General features: G+C 42.1%; 1 protein-coding gene and 3 long non-coding RNA genes across 4 annotated transcripts in view; 2 read left to right on the plus strand and 2 right to left on the minus strand.

The window, feature by feature from the left end:
* The window catches only part of CHP1 (calcineurin like EF-hand protein 1), a 21,699-nt gene extending 15,017 nt beyond the window's left edge, over positions 1 to 6,682 (plus strand). The window contains exons 4-7 of the mRNA XM_083745646.1: positions 996 to 1,123; positions 2,755 to 2,816; positions 4,322 to 4,444; positions 5,049 to 6,682. Of these exons, the coding sequence (XP_083601772.1) occupies positions 996 to 1,123; positions 2,755 to 2,816; positions 4,322 to 4,444; positions 5,049 to 5,102 (367 nt within the window). The 3' untranslated portion in view covers positions 5,103 to 6,682. The remainder of the gene's footprint in view (positions 1 to 995; positions 1,124 to 2,754; positions 2,817 to 4,321; positions 4,445 to 5,048) is intronic.
* LOC310847772 overlaps positions 1 to 11,772 on the minus strand; it is a 19,308-nt gene extending 7,536 nt beyond the window's left edge. The window contains exon 1 of the long non-coding RNA XR_014566014.1: positions 9,807 to 11,772. This is a non-coding gene — a long non-coding RNA (uncharacterized lncRNA). The remainder of the gene's footprint in view (positions 1 to 9,806) is intronic.
* On the minus strand, positions 5,817 to 9,531 carry LOC310847820. The gene is made up of 2 exons (XR_014566034.1): positions 8,467 to 9,531; positions 5,817 to 7,483 (listed from the first exon to the last, which is right to left on the minus strand). It is a non-coding gene; the product is annotated as an uncharacterized lncRNA (long non-coding RNA).
* Positions 9,566 to 16,483, plus strand: part of LOC310847688 — a 15,677-nt gene continuing 8,759 nt past the window's right edge. The window contains exons 1-3 of the long non-coding RNA XR_014565964.1: positions 9,566 to 9,729; positions 15,369 to 15,475; positions 15,967 to 16,034. This is a non-coding gene — a long non-coding RNA (uncharacterized lncRNA). The remainder of the gene's footprint in view (positions 9,730 to 15,368; positions 15,476 to 15,966; positions 16,035 to 16,483) is intronic.

A 16,483-nucleotide genomic window follows, 5' to 3' on the forward strand; every position in this document is an offset into this window, starting at 1 on the left:
TCCTAGGACTAATTTAAGATGTGGATTCTTATATTCTATACTTGACACCGTAAAACAATGTGCTGGACTTCAGATACAATATTGGGGACTGGAGCATCAGCTACTAACTATTCAAAGTAAAGCTTTATTAATATTAGGTATTTGTTAGACGCTTTAGTTCTGTTTATATTCTGCCACATTTATCAAATGGCACCAAAAATATCTACTTCACTTCCCAAATTCCCTTCACTAGCCTAGAAGTAAAACCTTGACTACCTTTCAGTTGATGCTCTAAGTAGGGGTCTGAAATTTTTGGCCAGTTGTAATTGCCAGGATCCTTCCCCCTGCTGATTGAGTGGAGGCAAGCACCTCTGCTCAGTAATAAAGAAGTTCCATCAACCTTTCTCTCCTACATCAACAAGAGGTAGGGAGAGCACATTTCAAAGAAGCACAGAGCCCCAAGGCTACAACATCAGCCAATTTTTCAGAAGGAAAAACATAGTTAAGTTTGGAGCAGCAAATTGCACTGAGACTTTGAATAGCAGCATATCTCCAAATGCCTGTGTGAACAGGTGAGTGAGTACCTGGTGCCAGAAGCCCAATACTGCCTCCAGGGGGAGAGAACTTCTCAGTTGAGGAGCCACAACAGAGAGAATTCTATCCCATGTGAATGTACAACTGCCAACAAGAACCAGCAAAAATAGTAAGAAGCACTTCCCCTGCTAATCTAAGGATCTGGAATGGTTGGTACTTGTTGAAGGCTGACTAATTTTTATAGTTTAAGTTATAGTTTTGAGATGGTAGTTCAATAACGTTTAGTTAAACAGCAAAATAAAATAACAGCTGAGAAGAGATACCAAAACAGTGTACATGGAACAATTATAGAAAAATAACAGCAAAATATGAAACTGCATTCTCCAAACTCTGGTAAATTTGTTTGGATATTCTTGTTTGAAGTATATTGCTTGATGGATTTGTAAAATGTAATATGATTGTGTGTATCTTCTCTGGTTTAGAGAAGACCAGGTGAATTTTCGTGGATTCATGAGGACTTTGGCACACTTCCGACCCATTGAGGATAATGAGAAAAGCAAAGACCAGAATGGGCCAGAACCACTTAATAGTCGAAGCAACAAGTTGTACTGTAAGACATTTTTAATTGAACATCTGTTCAGGCTAATTGTACTGCTTTGTATTCTTCTTTGTAATCCTGCAGCTTGGAATCTGTTCCTCTTCTTTTAAATTTAGTTTAAATCTGGATACAAATCTTATGGAACCAAAAGTAGAAAGTTATTTAAGTGAAAGTGGACTTTTGTCACTTTTGCTGGCTGTTGCTGATGGGAGTTGTAGCCCAGCCATCCAATGGAATTTCCATTTTATTTCCTCCTCCCAAAATCTACTCTGGATGGTCCCTCAATACCGCCCCCCAGCTGTTTTTGAGGATGCACAGGGACAGGAGAGGAAGAGGAAATTCCATTGCGTGCCTGGAAGTCTGTTGTGTGCATGGTGTTACAGTGTTGGGCACAGCCATTTATTTCTGTCCTAATGTAACAAAGCCTATAACCAAGCCTAAGTACATGGTACTGAAATAATTGTATTTGGAAAATGCTGTGCACATTGATGGTGCTGCTTTAAATGAATCGTGGTAATATATCTTCCATGACCTCACATTTTACTTTATAATATTCTTAGATTTACATAAGATACTCAACAAATCTTAAATTATTGGTAAAACTGTAGAAGCAGGCTGACTGTTCATGACTCCTGGTAAATATAGGCATTCTATATAAGCATTCTATAAATTACTGCCTGATAGGAAAAAGAAATCTGTTTAATGTGCTAGCATGTATCAGTAACTGGTCAAAGAAAAAGAAAAGCCCAAGAATTTAAGCATAACTATTTTGGAACAGCAAAATTTCCTTTCTTGGGCATTTAGTGTGAACCTGAAAATGTCTTCTCCAGTCAGTGAAATGAGTCCATTATGTTCCCTCTATACTCCTAAGATAGGCCTTTGGTCAGATGCAGCACAGTTACTCTCCTATTCTTAAAAATGATCACCTCAAGGAACAGTCAAGTTTTAACTGATTGGCGTCTTTGTGGTTGCCAGTAGTCAATGACTATGAAGAATAAGGGAAGAGTGTTTGTAGTATGGGGGCACACATTGCTCTGGGTCTACAGTGGTTCGATAATGTATTCTGTATATGGCAGCAGTGGGAAAATAAGCGGGGATTTTTAGTACAGGCACCTCCCCATTCACACATGATCATGCGTGCGACTGCTGACACACTCATGCCTTTTTTGGGGCCCAAGGGGGTGGAGCAGGCTGGAACATACTTGCATGTGTCCCAGAGCAGACCCCTTGCGTAAGCAGGGATTCCCCTATAGATCACTTTTTCCCCTTATCCAGAAATTCCCTACCAAAATGCGACAGTTTTACTTTTTATTTTCTTTTGTATTTTTACTCAACATTCTGCCATTTATGGCAGTTCCTACGCAACACGACTGGTTCAACAATCTGTGGCTTTTTAATGTGTTCGTAGGAAGGGGTTATTGGTTTTTGTTCTTCATAGAATCATAGTCATACAGTCCAATCCCCTGCAGTGCAGAAATATTTCGCCCAGTGTGGGGCTCAGACCCATGACCCTGAAATGAAGGGTCTCATGCTCTGTGGACTGAGCTGTGTAGAAGAGGGCATTATGTTATGTGTTTTGATTTTGTAAACTACCCTGTGAAGGGCAGTATATAAATAAATAACCTTGAATTTATTTCCTCTAGTTGCTTTTCGGCTATATGATCTAGATAAAGATGACAAGATTTCTCGAGAGGAGCTGCTTCAGGTATGTTTAGCTTTTGCAGCCCATAAATTAATGCAAATTTTTCGGATTACTGTCTTATTTAGCTTCTAAGGTAAAGTCTGGTTGAAAATACTAAATTATTATAATACATAGGCATTATATAACAATATAACTATAGTAGCAGCAGAGGTAAGAAAAGACTTTGCGTATCTCTCCCCTCCATTTTAAATCCCCCCACTCACACAGATATTGCTCAATCTTTAATCTCCTCTTGTCTGCCTAGGCTGTGTGACCCTGTTCCATGCTAGGGACAGTATTGTGTAGCCAGTGCAGGATTAAACCCTGTTCAGTAGTGATGTCAGCTCATGGGCAAAAGGGCGTGGTTTCGGAAAAACAGCTTGGCGGCTCAAATTGGCACACAGGCCAAACATTCCTCACCCAATGTATGTCATGAGGTTACACTCTCCTTGCTACTAGCTATAACAATGAAAAATATACTCTGGTTCAAAACCAGCAGCCAGCCCCAATCCTATAAAGCTGTGCTCTCGGTGGCGGGGAAAGGTATTCTGTGAACCCAAAACACTGCTACAAATGCTGAAACCCAGAACAGGCCAGAAATAACCTGTGGAGTATCTTGTAGCACTGGAGAAGGTACTTAAAGGTTTGTACACCATGGTATGCCATAGTTACAAACAAACTATTAGTGCTTATCATGAAGCTCTTCTGGTTGTTCTAGAGAGAACTAGCCCACAAGTAATGGTTTGCACACAAAGCTAAGCTCCTAGTGTGGTTTGTTTGACAAACTGAGGAGCAAGGTGGGCATGATTTGAGCATTTCACACCAATGTGCTGCTCATTCAAAGAACACCATACTTGATTTGTGTAACAATGGCTTACTGTATTCTTTTATACTATCTGGATGTCCCATAATCACATTATATAAATAGTTGTGTTCTGTGTTATAAGTCAAGCACTGCTAGGGGTTGTTTCTTTTTGCTTTCCAGTGTATTTCTTATCAATAAAAAATTTGGTGTGGCGTGAGCAAATTTTTACTCTAAAAGGGTGGCTCAGAGAAAAAAGCGGAGAACTTTCTGAAAATTGTTAACTTGCTGGTCTGAGAATTCTTGATGAAGTTGTATTTTTAAGTGGTGCACTTGACGTTATTCAATGAACCTGAACTGATCTCCTTATTTCTAGAAAGTTTCCCTAAACTGCCTCAATATATTTTATTTGAGGCAGTGTAGTAAATGGTGGTTTGTGCCACGAGTCAAGGTGTATAGTACCTAGCAGCCAAGGACAGCTAAGGTATTTTGGCACCTGAAGCAGGAAATGTCCCAAGCACCTCTCCTTGGGAACAATAATATAATAATTAAAAATTGCTGCTGTTTTGTGATATTTAAAACCAGCTGCCTGATTGGGCTGGTCCTGGAACTTCACTTGGTTGACTTAAAATAATAGCTTTACTTGTCTGGTTCCTTCTTAGCACTTACAGCATATTCTTTGTTAAACACTAACATTGCATTCTTTTGGGGTTTCTGTATACTGCAGGTTTTGCGGATGATGGTTGGCGTAAACATCTCGGATGAACAGTTGGGCAGCATTGCTGACAGAACAATCCAGGAGGCTGATCAAGATGGTGACAGTGCAATCTCCTTTGCAGAGTTTGTTAAGGTCAGGAAACAATGTTTATTATGGCAAACCTAATTAAGTGCTAGGATTTCCGAATCAGATGTGCAGTCAAATGAATAGGAGGCTTATGTGCATAATTTCTTCAGTTATTTTGCTATTTCCCATATCTGAACATAAATTGGCAGAGGTGTGCTCTTCAGCTTCATAACAATTGCAATTTATCTTAATTGCTTAAATGATTCTTGTTAGACACGTTAGTTTTTCTAAATATTTTTAGTGTGTGACAGTTTTGCATGCTGTTCCAAGGCATGGTCTGTGGGTACATGATACAGGAGCCTTTCTTGAAATTAAGCTAGATTTAGTTTGGTCAGTGCTTTGATAGACTGCCCAGGGATCATCTTGAATTCCATAAATGAAATTAAATACACTCCAAATGCAAGTGTTGCTAAGTACAGCTTTCATTTTCCATAAAATATATTACTGATGACCTCTAGGTCAAGATCTACAAAAAGTAGTTCTGCAGCACAAGAGGACATGCAGTAGGAAAGCTGACAAGAATGGCTTCCTAAGACAAGACTAAAGTCTAAATGTTGAGAGAGAATTTGATTCCTGTGACAAATGGTTAACAATTCTACTTTTTTTGCAGGTTTTGGAGAAGGTGGATGTAGAGCAAAAAATGAGCATTCGATTTCTTCACTGATGGATCAAGGCCCATTCCTTGTTGTCCTGATATTTAAGGAATATAGTTTGTTTTACCCTCTCCTGAGCATTCCTGCTGGTGCGTGTGAGGTACATCTCCAAACCCCCCTCAGTTTGTTCCATCGATGTGAACATTCCTTCTGCATCAGAACAAAGGAACGTGGCTGCAGTGCAGCTTGGAATGGAACCTTGAAATGGCCTTTTCCTCACACTTCTCTTTGCTTTGCTTTCTGGTTATAAATTATTTCTCTCCATGTTACTATAATCTTCTACCATTTTATGAACTATGACAAGAAAAATCTGACTTGGTAGTATTTGTATTCTCTCTTCGGTTTGTCTGGTTAACAAACTGTTTTCCTCTGTCCTTGGTTTTGTTTAAATATAGATGTTTGCCACTCTTAACTTCACAAAGTAATGCAAGGCCAATGGTTTTGTTTTCGGAATTAAGGCTTCGGAGCTTCGTCTTGCAAGTGTATCAAATGTTATGAATTTGTCCACAGATGTGGGATGCCTGCCAAGGGAGTAACTTGCAGTTCTGAAAACATAGTGATTGGGTACTTGAATGAAACTATTTCATAGCAAGCTGTTTCTTAACTGGAAAAAGTTGATTGCCTCTCTGCTGCCCACCCCCTGCCACCAGCTTTGTTTATGTAGACTATTTTGATTTGCATTATACTTAAATTACTCAAATTTCTTTCTTGTGCTTTTATTGTTTTTCAGTGAATGTTTGCAATGCATAATTTTTGTTGCACAGCTTATAGTGGAAGGCTTTTCATACCAATTATGCCAACTGGACCTTTTGTCTCCAACACGCATGTCAAAAGTTCAGATTTGAGTAGTACGGTGTCCCTACAAATTATGTGGGAACACTATTGGTTTTAGGAAAATTCTTAGCACATGTGTACCTTTATTACTTCAGATTATATTTTGAAAGTTTTATTTTAACCATACACAAGGATCAAGTAACATTGTGAATTTTGATGTAAGCAGCACAATACAGAACTGAGGGCTCAAAAGCCATGAATATGATGATCTTTTCAGGCTGGATTGTCTTTGCTGTTAGTAAACAATTCTGTTGCACTGATTATCAATGAACTTTGACAGCAGTTTTTAACTGCAGTGTTGGCTTCCCAGATGCAGAAAAATACTTTGTGTAAAAATCAGTGTTCAAATGCTCGTGACCCCTGCTATGTCAGCATTTCTATAAGTATTGAGTGCAAGTTAATCTAGTTTACTTAAATGCGACACAATTCAATGATCCTTAAGAATTGCACACTATTTTACATTTAAAAAAAACTGCAGAAGAAAATCTATTCCTTCTTCAGACAAATTATAAAGATGGGAACAAGATTAAAGGGTGATTGCTTACAAACACTTTAGAATTTTTGATCACAATGTAAACATAGGAATTTTATAAAGAGAAGGAAAATGAAAGTAACACCAAGTTGTTAGATTTATTGTTTGAAATGTGCTTATTTGAAAATAAGCAATCTTCCTTTGGCTATAGCAGTAATCCACAGGTGTGCCTTGTCAGATCTATTATATTCATCAACTATCCATGAATAAAATCCTTCAACATACTGTGTTCTGTGAATAAATGGAGGTTTTAAATAACACAAGGTGCCTGTAGAATGCTACAGCTGAAAGACTTTATTTTCTCATATACTAATCTAGTTTTTAAGAGATTGGGTGACATCCAGTGCTGTCAACCCACTTGCACAACATACACCTGCTAGCACAACAGGACTTGTCTTTTTTGTTCCTGCTCAAAAGAAAGGAAAACGAAACAAAAAACCTGCTCTGCAGGCTCCTGCAACCTTTAAAAGATTTCGGAGAGCAAAGAGAAACCCAGCTGCATAAGCAGATGTTTGCTCATGCAACTTTGGATCTCACCTCTTGTTTTCATTACTCAGGTTTTAAATGGCTTTGAATTTTCAACCTGCAGGCATTTAGAATGTTTTACAAGCAATATATATCAACTGGAATTTCCTGCTTTCTCTTAGGCCCGGAGAGTGTGGTCCTATTGCCCTTATATCTGTGGTTTAGCTATTTATCAGTTTAATGGTGGGAATAAATAGGAGTTTCCTGCCTTTTACTCAGAATATGTTAAGACAGAACAGATTTTAAAACTTCAAATAAAATTAGAAATAACGGGGGGAATGGAGATGAAATACATGCCAGGTAATGTGTATTCTTAACTTGTTAGTCCAGCTGTGCATTTTAACTCATATAAACTTCTTAACTTGATGGGTTCTGCTTAGGTTTCAGTAGCTGTACAATTCACTGTAGAGTGTAGAAACCTGAAGACTCATTTAACATGTTCCTAACTAAAGGGACTAAAGGTTGATTCTCCTGTTACGGTGGATGCAAATTCCCATTCATCTACAAAAAAGAATACATAAAGCACTGTAAAAAGTCTAATATCAATATGGAGTTACTGCAACTATTCATTTCCTGGCATGTCCTGTCAGAAAACAACACTCAAGCCATTATTGTTATATATGTTAGTATTAATCTATAAAAAGTATATACAGTGGTACCTCGGGTTAAGTTCTTAATTCATTCCGGAGGTCCGTAATTAACCTGAAACTGTTCTTAACCTGAAGCACCACTTTAGCTAATGCGGCCTCCTGCTGCTGCCGCGCCGCGCCGCCAGAGCACGATTTCTGTTCTCAACCTGAAGCAAAGTTCTTAACCTAAAGCACTATTTCTGGGTTAGCGGAGTATGTAACCTGAAGCGTACGTAACCTGAGGTACCACTGTAATTGTAAATGTGAAGCTTCCCTAATAGTAATTTCAGTTTGCCTTGATCCCACCCCTAAAAGACAGAGTACCGTAAGTTAATTGAAATGATGGATCCAACTCAAGATTATGATGAATGTTGGTTATCACCAATACACAAAATACGAATGCATAACATGACATACCTTTTGGTGTGCTATGTTATCCAAACATAATAAACCTGCTAAATTAGTACTGACTCAGTTGGCAGAGCATGAGACTCTTAATCTCAGGGTTATGGGTTTGAGCCCCACATTGGGGGGAAATATTCCTGCATTACAGGGCTCAGACTAGATGACCCTCGTGGTCCCTTCCAACTTGACAGTTCTATGATTCTGTGACTAGGAGACAACAGAAAATTGTTCCATATAGCAAACACCTCTTCTGTTATGGTGCAACAACCAGTATCTTAAACCTTGTTCAGGTCTCTGGATAGCTTCCTACAGGATATTCCCCCTAAAGCATAGTCACAGTACCCACACCATTATGAAACTAAGCTTTTAGGGTGCTATCATAGAGCTCCAACTTGAGACTTCAGAATTTTTATAGTGCCCCCCCCCCCGAAAATTACTGTCAGATCATACCTGTACCAACTGATCACACCAGGAAAAAAGGGAGAGCTAACAATTCACAGTTCCACCTAGGAGCAAAACTGGAGAATCTGACGTACAGATCCCATGTGAATATGTATGATTCCTACACAAGTTATTGATGGTGGTGGGTGACAAATCCCTTCTGAAAACCCAGAGGGTTTCTTTTTGACATCTATTTTTGCATAATGGTGGAACGAGGAAGTGCAAGATTCGGTCTGTGGAGAGAAGTGTGATCTGAGTTTGGATGAGGATTTTGGTCTACATTTTCTGTGTTGTTCCAACTGGGTTTCAAGATAGCATTCCCAACCTGCCAGAGCAAAACGCTAAGCAGTCTTATTTCTACTGAGGAAGCTCTTTCCTAAGTAGAGCTGGCGTGAATGTACCACCCTTTATATAATGCTTATTCTCCCTGGTTTAATTTGCAGGACACCCAGAACTAAAGCTGAAAGAACTGTCTAGCTTGTAAGTGGCAGGGCCAACCCAGCAAACCACTTTGGCAAACCACAAAATGGCACCCTCCCTACCTGCCAGTGACGAAGGGGTGAGTGAAGATCTAGACCAGAAACGGGAGGAATCTGCCTGCCTGTCTCTGTGCTTGAGGCGGTTGCAGCACCTTGCCCTGTGGGTGGGGGGCCTGGTGTGCTTAGGATTGAAGCCCGGTTATAGTTCCCTATCGGCCCATCAAGTAAGATCGCCTTATGTTCACTGAAAGATCCAGCTCTACATTCCCCATTCAATTTGGACGCGCTCACTTGAGCAAATTAGTGGCAGCAGGCACGAGCATCCTACTGAGCGAGGAGGAGGAGCAGCAGCTGCGGGGGAAATGTAACAGAATAAACAAAAGTACAATTTCCAATTTGCGCATTCCCGCCACAGCGCACAACCCCTTCCTTCCTTTAGGAGGCGTCCTGGACGACTGAGTACACCTAATGCCTAACACCCACCTCCCGACCTCCCCGCTTCTTCAACGCGGCGATAGGACTCGCGAGGAGGAAGGCGTATACCACATCGCGGTTGGCCAATCGCCTCTCCGTGTCCAGCCGTTTGGGGGAAGGCTACCCAATGGCAGCCCAAAGCGGAGAAGTGAGTGACAGGAGAGCGGCCCACTCGGTGGGACCCGCGTTCTGTAGAACGGCCGCTGCGTTGCCCTGCGCCGGTCTCCCATTGGGCGCTCGAAGTAAGGAGGGGAAGATGGCGGAGTGAGGGGGAAGGAAGGAGAGCGCCGTGGGCTGCGGCCCTGGGGCCTTAACTGAGGTAAGATATGGCGGGCTCGGGGGCTTCCGTGGGGAAGGTTCGTGGGCACGAGGGCCCGCTGGACAGAAAAAACCAACCTGGAGCCTGGAACTCACTTGGCGAAGCCCGTCCGTTGAGCCGGTCGGAACCTGCTCTCTCTTTTCGTGCCCGTCCCGGTTCTGTGCCGCTGGAGAGAGACAAGTTCTGGTGTCCGGAGCTTATTCTTATTACCTCAGTTCTGGCCTTTTACCTCATAAGGGGCCTCCTTCCTCCTCGTCGTCCGGGGTTTGTGAGGGTGGAAGCAGCTCGCCTTTCTCTGCCTCCAGAGCCGCAAACTTGTAAGCGGGCTACGCCTGGAACGAGGGGGTCGGGAATCGCTGCGTGGCCTCGGTGGCCAAGCCAGGGCGATCTCCTCCTTTCCCCTCTCCCCTTCCTCCCCAAAGCTGGCAGGGAGCGAGGGCTTCTGGTGAGGCCCTGCACGGGCGAGGTGCTCCAGGCACCCGGCGCTGTGCAGCGGCCGAGAAAGAGAGAGACAAGGCACACCGCCTCTCTAGTTCTCGAGCGGGTGGGGTTGGCGAGGCATTGCTGCGGGTACTTGGGCCTCGCTGGGTGTCCCAGCGGCGAAACCATCTCCTGCCTTCTTTCCAGTGTTGAGAAGTGGGTTGGGGGTCGGTGCGCATTTTCCAGGGGGGTCCTCTGTAGCTCCTGTGTTTTTCGAGGGAAGGCTGGAATTCGTCGTGCCTGCAGCAGACTAGCCCGGCCTCTAGTCGTCCTTACTGCGCAGGGCCGATTATGTGCCCCCTTTTCTTCCTTGAGCTGACAGGGGTGCCAACTTGAATAAAATATCGTGGGGATCAGGTAAGCCCCGCCCCACATAATCGATCACATGACGCATTTCCCACACGCTATTTGAATGCCGATGCCCATCAACTTTGTGGGGCCCCGGACCCCTCAATTATTTTATTGTGGGGTCCAAAGCCCCCAGAAGTTGGCTCCTGTGAGAGCTGTATCTCTTGTTGATTCAACTCCCATTTTCCCTTGTCTTGCACATCACAGCTTTCATGTTGTGTGTATCAGAAATAGAGCAAGCCATATGTTTTTGTGGGGATTAGGAAGGCTTCACCTGTCCTGTTTCCATACTCGTATAAGTGGACATATTTATTTCCATTATTATTTACTTTTTCTGTGAATTTTGCTTTTTTTTAAAAGAAAAACAACCCTGGGTCTTATTTGCTTCTTACAGTTCTGCTTTTAATAAGTAACACATAGAAGCAAGAGTGACAGATCAGCTGTTTTCTTAAAGAAATCAAGAAATAGGAGCCCATCTGCAATGAAGTAATAAATTATGACTAGCTTTGGAAAAAACATTGAAACATACACTGTGAACAAGCTGGCAGATCTCATGTAAAATTGCTGGTGAGCTTCAGCAGATGGCTGGAGTGCATTCTGAATGCATTAATTTGTATGCACTGTATTCTTTGCTATATAGACAAAGAGCAGCTGCATCTTATTGAAGTAGATACTGCAGAAATATTTTTTTTTTAATTGCATACTTAGGAGATTCTATTTATACAGCTGCCAAAATGTCTTTAATGGAAAAGAGACAGATGTGAAGAAATGGAGGTCTAATTCAAATTGCCCCAAGTAAGGGTCTATCATTTTTGGCGAGCTTTACTGGCAGAGTCAAAAACTGTAGTTGCCAGCCCCCTTCTCTATGAGCCAAGCCTCTTTCAAGCCTTTCCCAGGGGAAGAACTAGTGGAAAGAATGCCAGGTTGCTGTCACTGCTTGAAAATGTCCCAAACCTTCAAGCAACAAGTCAAGCACCCTCCCAAGGGAAGGGCCTGAGGGTAATGTAGCCAAGGCATGCAAGCCTTTCACACAGTGGTGCACAACGTACCCCACCTGCCTTTCCCAAGAGAAGGGTGGATGGGGAGAGTAGCCAGTTGGGTGCCACTGTTTGAAGGTCCCCCAAGTGCCTTCAGGCCAGTGGCGTAACTAGCCACTTGGGCGTTGTGCATAGCGGGGCAGGGTGAGCAGGGCACAAAGCCAGAATCCCAGCGCCTGAGGTGCAGGAAGTCTGCCCAATGCTTCCCCCTCAGCTGGAGGGTAATTGAGAGGGAGGCGGTGGGCAGAGGCCAGTCCCACAGTGCTTTTTGGGGTGGCACGATGTCTGCAGGCACCCAAGACACTATGGCTCAGGTGCGCTGTGGGCCTGGCACCGCTCGTGGGGCCAGCTCGTGCCAGTTGCATCCTTCTTAGCTGCCCTCCAGCGGCTGTAGGGGTTGCAGCGGCTTGGCGCCCTGCAAGCACCGCCCTGGTCTGCACTGCGCTCTGGGGTGCCTGGATTTGGGTGTCACCTTGGGCTCCAGCATGCCACCCCCAAGTAAGTGCCCCCCCCAGCTAAGCGACTGCTTCAGACACCAGCACTCAACACAAATACACACCCCAGCTTCTGGCAAGGACACTGCGAAATACATGGAAAAGATGAAAGCACTAAAAACTGTTATTTTGGCAACCCCAAAACTTGGGTGTTAGCGATATAGACATTTCCCCTGGAAAAAAATAATTCCAGCTTTGAAACTGCCTTATTTGACAGATAATTGCTAATTCATTTTATAAAGCAAAGCAATGCATTTTTATGGCTTTTCTGACACTAATGGGACTAAAATTCTAAAACTGCTGATCCTTTCCTAAGTCTATCTCCATCTTCTTGTCACCTTTGCTGGCATGACACATACCATTTTGCAGAGCTGGTGGTTGCTGTGTTGAGATTGGGCCTTGATCCAAGGCTATGGGATATTTTATATATAGTCCAGTAGCACCTTAGAGACCAACTGAGTTTGTTCTTGGTATAAGCTTTTATGTGCATGCACACTTCTGGATATATGGACTTTGTTCTGAAACCGTATGCCATCATTGCTCCTAGCTACGTCAGTGACACCACAGACTTTCAGAGGAAAATGCAATCTTTGAACAGGTATCTGAAGAAGTATGCATGCACATGAAAGCTTATACCAAGAACAAACTTAGTTGGTCTCTAAAGTGCTACTGGACAATATATATATATATATATTTGCTTTCGTAGATTTTCACGGGTACAGGAATGCAGGTTTTGGTGTCCTCGGGTGTCTTCCCGTGTAAAAGTTGGGGTGTCTAGGCCTAGACACCCCAACTTTTACACGGGAAGACACCCGAGGACACCAAAACCTGCATATATATATATATATATATATATATATATATATATATATATTGACTGCGTCAGACCAACACAGCTACCTACCTGAATCTAGAAGAATGGAATATTACGTTATACTGATATTACAGCCATTGCACTTGAGTCTCAGCGGTGCTGTTCCATTATTAGATCTTGCTTTAAATTAGATGAAGTACAGAAATTTCAATTCCTATAACAGCCCTTTACTGTTGAGTACTGCCAAAGTACCTGTTATAAGTAATTACATTTTACTATCATTCACTTCATTGGTTTTATTTACTATTTTAAGAAAGCAGAATAAAACTGCTTGGTACTAGAATCATCATAGCTGCTGACTAAACTGTGTCCTATTCCCCTGCTCTGCTCAGTGCAAAGTGATTATTTTAAAACATAGCTTCCAGTTTATATTTTGCTGAATGGAGTAGGGAGATAGAGTTTCAGATTCTTTTTTTGGCCTTCGTCTTATTGATGACAAAATTCTGTAAATGAAGAACCACTGTTCTGGGAAATTGATTTGCATCACAAAATAGTCCTGGGCACCCCCTTCCTCCAAGCTTTACATAATGCCATGTTAGCATCATGATAATGCATTAATACATTAAACATTTCAGTGTTGCTGTTTAGGGTGAAGGGGATTTATATTATTGATTGGGTGAGTAGACAACCTGCTTTGTGAATGTAGCAGAGATTTCAAAAACACAAACCTATTTTTAAATCTTGCATTACAGTTTCAATACCTTGACTTGCATCTTCACCTTCCACGGGTTTTCATGTGAGTTGGGGATAATTCCATCATGTCACTGGAAAATCTTGCATTATTTTGTTATGAAAATACTCTCAGATATGTGGAGAGGTGACTAGAACTGAAAGTAGTATGTATAGCAGCCAAGTTCTCCAACTCTCACCTTCCTACTTTCTTATTAGTTAAGTAGCTCAGCATTTCAGTTACTGTACTTTATCATGAGAATTCTCAGAGAATTTAAATATGCTTTAAAAATTTCTTGAGTAGTTAATGAAAATTCAGAGTGCAAGATGCCACGAGAATTTAAAGACCATCTTAAATGGCTAGAAATTTCTAAAGGTGCTCACACTTCTTTGCCTTTAAAAATATTGTGTATTGCAGAAAGTGAATAAGCACCAGAATGCTGCTGTTTGTGTGTACCGGGTATATGTGTGTGTTTTTAATTGTATGCTGAGCACCCCTGCTCACAGGTGATCCATCATTCTACTGCTAGACTTGTCAGCTTTGCATTCTTAAGACCCGAGTGTAGTCCTTCCCTTTGAAATTTAATTAGAAACTGCAGATTTTCTGATCTTCTCTATTTGAAACACTCCATTCTTTTCCCGAGAATTGCATATTACTTGATTAGATAGTAATTGGAGGGAAATGTAACCCTTTGTGCTTCTTTAGTTATGACTGCACTGTTATAAGCTGTTGAAGAAATGCAGAGGCTCTGAATGAAAAATGCATTCATTTGAGTATTGCATTTCTGACTGCTCAGTGAAGGCTAGGCAAATATGATCTTGATGAATTATACCCTGATGTTAAATGCATTGGCTTGAAGATAAGAGCTCTTTCATGCTTTACACAGCCCGCTACCACTGTATGGAGCAATAAAGACAAGGTCCAAAGAAGGAATTGTAACTCCAAGCAAACAGTGGAAAGGTACCAGGCAAAATCAACTGGTAGCTCCTGTGCACAAGTCCCCAAGCGTTTGGGATTCGCCTGGATCTTTCAGATGCTGTACATTTCAGAAGTGGTGTGCATACTTGTTGGGTTTTAGAGACTGTTGTAAATTATGGTTTGCCCCTAATCATGATTAGAAGCTTCAACGTAGTTGTGTCACATTTGCCAGGGGCAGGATGAGAACAGGAGTGTGCAAGTCAGCTTCTTGTGGCATAGTTAGCATTGCATCTACATAATCCCATTGATTACAATGAGCACTTCTATTTATTCCTTAAGACAAAATTTATGAGATAATTTATACCTCATCTTGAAAGGACATTGTCTGTTATACTAGCAGGCTGTGCATTGTCATCATGATTTATACGGGTCCTGGCACCTCTTTGGTGCGTTCCGGCACCTCTGTAGCATTGCAGCACGGGGGCACGCTGCTCAGGACTGTGCACCTGAGGCTGTGGGTGGCATTGCACTCCATGTTGAGCAACTGAGGCTGTGAGTCGCACAGTCTCTGGTGCAGCGGCAGTGCGGTGAGCGGGTAAAGAAGAGAGCCCCCCCCCAATGGTCACCAACTTTGGCTGGGCACTCCCCTAAGAAAAGCTCAACAAGTTCCGGCACCTCTTTTCCTAGAAGAAAAGCCCTGGGTGGAGACTTTTTTCAATACTAGGAAACCCAGTATCTTAGGATAAGAAGAGGAACATGTGATCCTTTTTTTTCCCCTGTGGCCTGAATTTGAGTTTCTTTCCTGTTGTGTGCCATAGGTCCATGCATGCACCATCCTGATTGGCAGTCAGAATAAGAAAATTATCAGAAAGCTAAAGGCAAGACTTTCTGGTGATAAAGAGTTTCTGCAGCCATAAAGCAAAAGGTAAGTGTTGGTTTAACCCTTCTTTGGATAATATGAAAGCCGTTTGCGGCCTACCATCCTAGGAATAGTGTTTATGTTATACATTAAGTCTGCACATTACACACATTTAACTAGTGTGCATTAAGCTTTACCATTTGGCAAAATAATAAAAATAAGTAAAAGGAGATGCATATCCAAGAAAAAAGACTTTGGCAGTTGCACCCAGTGTGTTTTGACTATACATGCTTTTGGCTTTAGGCACAATTCCTGGAACATAACCCCCAGGTAAGTTGTGGGCTTACTGTTCTTGGTTCAGATGAGAGCATACCATTTGGAGTTTTTACTAAGAAACTTAGTAGTTTTGCTGACAACTCTCTTCTCATGCAGTTCTAAAACCAATAACTATAAATAACCCCTTCCAGAATAAAGACACCACCCATGAAAGTTAGCTTTTTATTATATTGCTTGACTGATGTATGATTTTTAAAAGCTCTCAATCTTTTCTTACACAGGGGAAAACATTCTTGTGGTTGCAGTCAAAGAATCAGGAGTCAGAAAATTACAGTAGTCTTATGCAACAGTAAGTAAATATGGAAAGGTGGTGTTAAGCTGAATTGACAGAAATTATTTCAGGTCCTTGGATAGAAATCTATAAATGTATAAAGTTGGATAAATGTATCTGGGTGTTTTCCACTACCCACTTGAAAGCTTTTTTCCAGCCGAGGAGAAGTGGAGTCTTGGATGTGTTTACACTGCCCTGCTCGGTTACCTAAGCGGGCTCGGCAACGTCTCTCCAAATTCACTTCCTGCCAGCTGGACTGCAAGTTGACAGTTATCACTCTCTCTCACTATGCATGGGAGAATGGCAACCCAGATTTTCTTTTTCTTTTTTCTTCCATCAGTCTGCCTTTCTGTGCTCCCCCCTTTCTCCATCTTAGCAGGATGAGCCTGCCAACCCTCTCTGGAGTCATCCGACAAGGGGGGAAGGAAGCTGGCTCTCCCATTTCCCCTCATGACATGAAACCGACT

Source organism: Podarcis gaigeae (genome assembly GCF_964106915.1).
Source record: "Podarcis gaigeae genome assembly, chromosome: 1".
Taxonomy (NCBI): Eukaryota; Metazoa; Chordata; class Lepidosauria; order Squamata; family Lacertidae; genus Podarcis; species Podarcis gaigeae.